Source organism: Gigantopelta aegis, chromosome 13, assembly GCF_016097555.1.
Source record: "Gigantopelta aegis isolate Gae_Host chromosome 13, Gae_host_genome, whole genome shotgun sequence".
Taxonomy (NCBI): Eukaryota; Metazoa; Mollusca; class Gastropoda; order Neomphalida; family Peltospiridae; genus Gigantopelta; species Gigantopelta aegis.
This window is the reverse complement of record NC_054711.1, coordinates 25,852,108-25,860,956: the sequence shown is the minus strand read 5'-3', so window position 1 is coordinate 25,860,956 and position 8,849 is coordinate 25,852,108. Positions and strand designations below refer to the sequence as shown.

The window sequence follows — 8,849 nt, the reverse complement described above, 5'->3', positions numbered from 1 at the left end:
GCTGATTTTAGTATGATCTAGATCACTGGTACAGTGCAGGTTTAGAGGAGGCGCTACCTGTAGGTTAGTATCTGATTTTAGTATGATCTAGATCACTGGTACAGTGCAAGTTTAGAGGAGGCGCTACCTGTAGGTTAGTAGCTGATTTTAGTACGATCTACATCACTGTGGTAGAGTGCAGGTTTAGAGGAGGCGCTACCTGTAGGTTAGTAGCTGATTTTAGTACGATCTACATCACTGTGGTACAATGTAGGTTTAGAGGAGGCGCTACCTGTAGGTTAGGAGCTGATTTTAGTATGATCTAGATCACTGGTACAGTGCAGGTTTAGAGGAGGCGCTACCTGTAGGTTAGTATCTGATTTTAGTATGATCTAGATCACTGGTACAGTGCAAGTTTAGAGGAGGCGCTACCTGTAGGTTAGTAGCTGATTTTAGTACAATCTACATCACTGTGGTAGAGTGCAGGTTTAGAGGAGGCGCTACCTGTAGGTTAGTAGCTGATATTAGTATGATCTACATCACTGTGGTACAATGTAGGTTTAGAGGAGGCGCTACCTGTAGGTTAGGAGCTGATTTTAGTATGATTTACATCACTGTGGTACAATGTAGGTTTAGAGGAGGCGCTACCTGTAGGTTAGTAGCTGATTTTAGTACGATCTACATCACTGTGGTAGAGTGCAGGTTTAGAGGAGGCGCTACCTGTAGGTTAGTAGCTGATTTTAGTATGATCTCGATCACTGGTACATTGCAGGTTTAGAGGAGGCGCTACCTGTAGGTTAGTATGATTTCAGTATGGTGGTACAGTGCAGGTTTAGAGGAGGCGCTACCGCTGATTTTAGTATGATCTACATACCTAGAGTAGGTTTTAGTAGCTAGTATCTGATTTTAGTATGATCTAGATCACTGGTACAGTGCAGGTTTAGAGGAGGCGCTACCTGTAGGTTAGGAGCTGATTTTAGTATGATCTACATCACACTGGTAGAGTGCAGGTTTAGAGGAGGCGCTACCTGTAGGTTAGTATCTGATTTTAGTATGATCTAGATCACTGGTACAGTGCAGGTTTAGAGGAGGCGCTACCTGTAGGTTAGTATCTGATTTTAGTATGATATAGACAACTGTGGTACAGTGCAGGTTTAGAGGACGCGCTACCTGTAGGTTAGTAGCTAAGTTTAGTGTCACTTCCATGCTTTGTCTGGCCTAAGAGTTTAGGGTAAAGGAAGCATTAACTGCAGGAACATATCTGGGTTTGGTATTGCGATTTTCATCTCTGTTGTATATACAGGGGTGGAACGTAGCCTAGTGATAAAGCACTCACTTGATGCACCACAACTGGTTTATCAAAGTCTGTGGTATGTGCTATCCTGTTTGTGGAATGGTGCATATAAAAGATCCCTTGCTGCTAATGGAAAAATATAGCGGGTTTCGTCTATAAGATTATATGTCAAAATTACCAAATGTTTAACATTCAATAGCCAATGTTTAATAAATGAATGTCCTCTAGTGGTGTTGTTAAACAAAACAAACTGATTAACCTGTCCTCAAACTAATGTAAACTAATTGCATTTCCTCTGGAACAATGGGCTAGTCCGTTCATCCTAACAGCCAATGGGATGGCTTAAAGTCTTCCATTAATTGAGTCCTCTGCTTCCTCGATTATACAGTGGTACAGCACTCGCTCGATGCACTGTCGGTGTGGGATCGATCCCCGTCGATGGGCCCATTGGGCTATTTCTCGTTCCAGCCAGTGCACCATGACTGGTATATCAAAGGCTGTGGTATGTACTATCCTGTCTGTGGGATGGTGCATATAAAAGTTCCCTTGCTGCTAATCGAAAAGAGTAGCCCATGAAGTGGCGACAGCAGGTTTCTTCTCTAAATATCTGTGTGGTCCTTAACCATATGTCTGACGCCATATAACCGTAAATACAATGTGTTGAGTGTGTCATTAAATAAAACATTTCTTTCATTTCTTTCCTCTAGTATAAATCAAATAAAACTGGAATTTTTACTTTAACTACAAATGTTGTAAGATACATATGATATGAAGATACTTGGCCGAATTTACGAAGCCTGTGTTTCGTAGATGCAGGTGTTTAAGCATTGTAAATGTATGTATTTAGTTACACATGTGTAAGACATAAACAGACTTTGTAAATGTGGACCACTAAGTTGAATTCCTTTTTTTCTTTTTTTTTTAATATACAGTTCGATGAACTACGAGTGCTGTGAGAAATGTCAAATGGCGAGTCATGGATTTCCGTGTCGTGGTGACAGCAAGTACAGCTGTGTCAAAGCTGCAGTGTGCAGGTACGTTCTGGTTTTGTAGTTTTGTTATGCCAGACCTAATGCAGGGCTCGACCTTAGCGGTAGCCCGGAATGTTTTGGCTACCGATTTCTCACTCGGACTACCAGTTGTCTAATCCTGGTAGTCCGCCGGGCTACCAAATATTTTGGCATGTCCAGTCACTCAACAATCAACAAAACATTTAATTCATCAGTGTCTGAAATTCCACCTTTCATGTGCGCATGCTCTGCTGCCAGGAGTCACTGTAACTGTTAACTGCTCCCCTAGTGTGACCCATAGGTGCCGGTTGCGCAGTACGATTTAGTGAAATAAAGGAGTATATATGCCAGTACAGACAAAAACAAATAATTTGATGTAATTCAGTAGCCAGATATACCTGGTTCGTACGGGTCATGGCATTTTCATTTGGGTCATGGGTTAACTATGCGTAGTGACGGTAGTCATTTATGACAATCAACAACACGGCCCGTTGTTTTTACGCCTACTTATAACAAACGCTTTGTATGATCAAGACTATTTGCTGCCAGCTGAAGTCTGAACTAAACGATAATTCAATAGCGGTCTATTTCCTTCTAGGCTACCTATGTAAATTGTCAAATTATTGTTTAAAAATTAATATCTATTACTATGTTAAATAAATGTATATATTGACGAATATTTTCAATGTTAAAAATATTAATCTTTCTTACAAATTAATTTTAATGAAATCTCTCTTATCGTTTGCTATGGCATTGCGCGATAACCTCGCTCAAAACAACATCTGACCTTGTCACGTGATAACACAAACACACATGGCGATCCCGTCTGGGATAATTGGCTTTCGGCATTTACAAGTTTATTGTCATCAATAAAAAACGCTATTTTTTTGGGTAAGATTCTTCAAAATAACACCTATTGAACATAGTTGCAGCCATTTTAAGTATTAAAATATGCAATATCGATCTGAAGATCGTACGATTAGCAGACATACTGTTCTACTCGTGAAAACCGTATGAAGTGTTTCAATAATATTGTGTAAGCCTTCATTACGAGATTAGGCCTAAAAACAATAAATAATAATAATAATGATAAATACTACTGTGTATTTCTGGAATCGTATCAAACAAGTTAATGCAGATATAATAGGTCGGTTGTTTGGTGGTTATGGTTAGATTTGTTTACTCCTCTTTTGAGGCCATCCTTAAACATGTTTTGTTTTGTCAATTTGCTCATGATTTACAAAAACCCACCCTAAAACGTTTAAATAAAAATAAATTATTTCTCTTTTTTCTCTTTTTTTTCTCTTTTCTTTAAAAGTTGTGGGACTACCGATTTTTACTAAGGGCTACTAGATTATATAACCTGGTAGCCCGGTGGGCTACCACTGAAAAAACTTAAGGTCAAGGCCTGTAATGCACTTGATAGATGTGCAGAGTTGGGTGTAGCCCAATGGTAAAGCGCTTGCTTGATGTGTGGTCAGTTTGGGATCGATCCCTATCAGTGGGGCCATTGGGCTATTTCTTGTTCCGGGGGCAGGACATAGCCTGGTGGTAAAGCGCTTGCTTGATGCATGGTTGGTTTGGGATCTATCCCCATCGGTGGATCCATTGGGCATTTCTTTTTCCAGCCAGTGCACCACAACTGGTATATCAAAGGTCGTAGTATGTGCTTTCCTGTCTGTGGGAAAGTGCATATAAAAGATCTCTTGTTACTAATGGAAAAATCTAACAGGACTATATGTCAAAATTACCAAATGTTTGACATTCAATAGCCAACGATTAATAAATCAATATGCTCTAGTGGTGTAGTTAAACAAAACAAACTTTAATTTTGATAGATGCACTTGAACGTTTTGTTTTAGTGTGTAACAAATACCAATATTATTTTGCTGCATAACAGTACATTGGGAAGTTGGGTGCTTAATTCACTACACTCTTACAACTTTGCGATCTCAGAGTGCAGTGCAAAACGACTTGCACGAACAATGTGATGTTCTATAACAATGCCAGAAGTAACTACTGAACACTCCCCGAAGAGGTCACACTAGGCCAACAGCTAAAAGCTGATGAGGAATGGCAGCCTTGAAACACTCAGAGTGCGCTCCACATCCTTTTCTACAACCATATCTAACGAGTTCTCTACATGCATTGGTAGCCCTAGGCAAGGTTGTCCAAATTGGTTACCAGCTGCTTGTGCTACCTTGATGGATCCTTATTCATTTGGTGGTGGGAGTTTGGTGCACGAAAGCATGGACCCGCAGCATGATGGCTGGTACATTGCCTTTTCACAACTGTAGAAGTTGCCTTTGTAGGAGGTATTTGATCGATATTTTGGGAGGGTCGAAAAGCACAGGTGGCGCTTGGTATTTTTTAGGAACTAATTACTTCATTTGCTACTTTCCAGATGGCCCAACTTCCATCCTTGCCTTTACTACCGAATGAAGACAGTAAAGCCATGAAACATGGGCAATGAAAGGCACCTGTCTGAATCCAAGACATGAGATATCTCATGGACAGCCAGGTATCGAACATGTCCAGTATCAAAAGCCACCCAGAGTTCAAAGATATTGAACAGTTTGCTATGGCGCCAAGACGCCAGTGTGTTCTTCATTGACAGCATCAGCTACATGAAGCAATATTCGAGTGTCTGCCTCCTCTTGGGTATATCGGGCTATACTGGCGACATCACTTGGCTGTTTGCATAGGACATTTTGAAGATGTGTGCCAGGGCTAGTAGGGGTGTGCAGGAGTTTAATGTGTAAAACGTCAAACTAGTAAACACTGAGATATTTGCTCCACATCAATTTTACATAAAAATAATTTTGCCATATAAAAATAAAATCAGCCATGTGTCCAAATGACCTGACACTCTGTTTCCAACAGAACTGATTTCTTGGTAAGGTAGGAAAACAGTTCAGTCTTAGTAATCCATGCCAAGTTCCAGGAATTTTACTCTTGATGCCATCCTTATTCATTTGGCTTGACTTCAGACTAGTTAGTGGTAAACATCCCAGATGACATCATTCCTTATAGCCTGTTGTAGTTGTGATATGTGAGGAAGATCTGATTTGCATGGTCAGAGAAATTCCTGGTCAACATGTTTTTACATAGCTGTACCATCAGGGTTGCTACTTTAACAGGAGGTATTTGATTAATATTGCAGTCTGATGTAATAAGCTCTTCTAGGCAGTACACAAGGAATTAGACTCAGTTTCCCTATATGTGGCAGTGATGATGGCCAGGCTTGATTCTCATGCTAAAACAACTCATCCAAGTTGCCAACCTTTACCTGACAAGCAGCATCAAGTCTGGGAAACTGAGCAGACATTTGCTGTTGTACTTTGGATTTATTTCGAACTGGAGGATGTTTGAAGAGTGGCAGAAATTCTCGATTGGTTCTTGGATGGACTTTGTCTCTAAAACATGCTGTTCTTTCACAAATATTCCATACTGATCCTGTCCTAACGTCTCAAATCTGCACATGGTATAAACAAAAGCATGGTCTGCAATGTATCGGCCGTCTAGTTTCTGCAGATTATCACTACTTTCACAAAATGGATCCCTTCTATGGTATTTGTCAGTGACTTGACATCTCAAAGAAATGATTTCTGTGTTTGTTTGGTCTGTTCATGATATACCGAATTTGCTGCCTTCTTCTGACTCATCTCCATGGATGACTCAAACTATTAGTCGAGTTATCTCTGGTCCACATACCATCCAGCACCTAAGAGCTGTCGGATTCTCTGTCGGGCTTATAGCTCCACCATCACCTTTCACAGCAGCGTTATGTTGGGTCTAATCAATGGTAATAGCAGGGAAAAGTCTTCTTGACCATCAACCTGCCTTCTAAAATTGGAATATAAAAGAAGATGACATTCTTTAAGTGTTACCAAATCTCTCAAATGGACTGGAATCCATCTGGCATAATTTGTGTGATGTAAGGCAAAGAAGAATGGGACAATGTTGGTCAGTGTATGAATGTACAAAAGAAACTTTGTCACATGGATTGCTCGAACAAAGATCAACACTTTTACTTCCAGCTGAAGAACCATGAACCAAAACTAAAACTGGGGACTTGCTTTAGCTATGATATTTTACCACTCTGATTGACATCAGATGCTTGTCTTCTACAAGTCTGCGGCTGCACCATGTATATGCCTTTTGTAGGAGTATGTGCAGGCTACAAGCTGTGACTTGATGAGCTTTATGAGTGTGTGTTACATTTGTAGCTTTTAAGAAAGAATCTGCTATAACTGCAGAGGCAGCTCCAACCTGTACAAGGGCATCTGTCCAACCACTGAACATCAAATAGATCCCCTACTACCTTAAGGGCTTTCACATCAATATGAAGAGCACCAAAGAACACAATAAAATTGTCTTCATAGTGACTTGCTGGCTGGGACCATGAATTTGTTTATCAGTGGCATACAAAGGTTGATCCAGGGTAATTATTGCCACCTAATCAGGATTTAAGATGTATGCATGGACAAATTGTAAGAAAAGTTAGGTGTTTTGTTTAACGACACCACTAGAGGACATTAATAGGCTATTGGATGTAGAACATTTGGTAATTATGTTAAATAGTCTTAGAGAGGACACCTGTTATATTTTTCATTTAGTAGCAAATGATATTTTTATATACACACTCCCACAGAAAGGACAGCACATACCACGACCTTTAATATACAAGTCGTGGTGCACTGGGTGGAACGAGAAATAGACCAACAATGGACTCACTGACAGGTATTCATTCGGAAACATTGTAAGAAGGTGCAAAATTACGACACAGTCATGACCTTTTTATTAGTACTGTACGTCCTGTACTACTTATAAAACAACAAATCATATATATTGTGAATGAAAGCAATTAAAAAATAATAATTTGTTCTCTATTTGAGTTCGGTGATACTATACATTCATAATTAAAATTCAGAAATAATTAATTAAGGTACAAATAATATAGTAAATGGGGAGAAAAGCTACCCTTTCCCATAGACAATTCTCTCTCATTCAGGATATGCTCGGGATGTTTAACAAACTACACCTCTATATGTGGAATGGACATACCTATAAATCAGTTTAATATGAACCTTGTAAATAGTTGCACTATAATTATATAAGCTATTTATTGGCAAAGAACATATAGACACCATAGTTTCTTAATTATTATAATTCCGTTTGGATCATACTTTAGATTTGTCCTTGGAATTTGCCTCTGTCAGCACCCCTACATGATGTGAAAAGGCATATCTATAAATCAGTGTAATTAATTGTGTAAAGAAGCTAAATTCAAACCTCCGCATCAAGTTGTGTTGTGACCATGGTGGCCATTTTTCAAAATGGCCGCCATGGCAACTATAGGGAAAATCTGCAATGTCCCTATATCTAGAAATAACTATTTTTATATGTTCTTACTTCATGCCAAGCTTCATGCTTTTATCATCAAAGGCACAATTCTTCTATAATTTTCACCAATCCACTGCACTATTAGAGAGGTTTGTGAATTTGGGCCCCAGTAAAAAGAATTCATGAAAATATTTGTTTGTTTTTCAAGTTACTTGTTTTGAACATAGGTATACGGGCGTCCCTTTTTGAAGGGGGTGCAGGCTGATTTTTGCCCAAATTAATCATATGTCTGAATCTGGGAAACAACATTTAATCATATTATCATACTTGATCATACTGCCAAACAACTATATAGGGTTGCAAACTAATCACTGCACATTTTTACATAGATTACAACTAATTTTGCATGTAGAATTCATGATAGAAGACACCAGCCTCAGTGGCGTCGTGGTTAGGCCATCAGTTTACAGGCTGGTTGGTACTGGGTTCAGATCCCAGTTGAGGCATAGGAATTTTAATCCAGATATCGACTCCAAACCCTGAGTGAGTGTTCCGCAAGGCTCAATGGGTAGGTGTAAACCACTTACACCGACTCCATAACTGGTTCAACAAAGGCCATGGTTTGTGCTATCCTGCCTGTGGGAAGTGCAAATAAAAGATCCATTGCTGCCTGTCGTAAAAGAGTAGCCTATGTGGCGACAGCGGGTTTCCTCTAACAAACAGTGTCAGAATGACCATATGTTTGACGTCCAATAGCCGATGATAAGATTAAAAAAATCAATGTGTTCTAGTGGCTTCGTTAAATAAAACAAACTACTTTTTTTTCATGATGGAAATACATGGCAAAAAAAAGGTATTGTGTTAGCACATTTCCCCCTAATATAATAGACATTTTTCTGCCCCCCCCCCCCCCCCCTGTCTCGTACACTCATGGTTGTGAGATAGTAGGCTTATGAAAATATATGATTTACAATCAGGATCATGATTTAACATGTATTAATTCAGTCATGCCTGTCATGTACATCCTTTCTGATTGAGGCAAAAAGTGCTGCCGAGTTTTACAATCTTTACATCCATTTTTTCCTCTGTTCAGTTATTGATAGCAACAGCAACAAGACAAATAACAATGATCACAGCCACTTCAAGAATGACAACACAGATTAGTTCATGTAATTATTGACAGGTTTCTTTAACCCACCTTAGAAACAAACTGCCGAGAG

The 8,849-nt window shown here is 39.4% G+C and overlaps 1 protein-coding gene across 2 annotated transcripts in view; it reads left to right on the top strand.

Moving 5' to 3' along the window:
• Positions 1–8,849, top strand: part of LOC121387517 (ADAM 17-like protease) — a 67,035-nt gene that overhangs the window by 43,169 nt on the left and 15,017 nt on the right. For both annotated transcript variants that reach the window (XR_005959836.1, XM_041518661.1), the window contains exon 16: positions 2,206–2,307. Coding sequence is in view for 1 of the 2 variants with exons in the window: in XM_041518661.1 (XP_041374595.1) it covers positions 2,206–2,307 (102 nt within the window). In the remaining variant the exon portion in view is untranslated. The remainder of the gene's footprint in view (positions 1–2,205; positions 2,308–8,849) is intronic.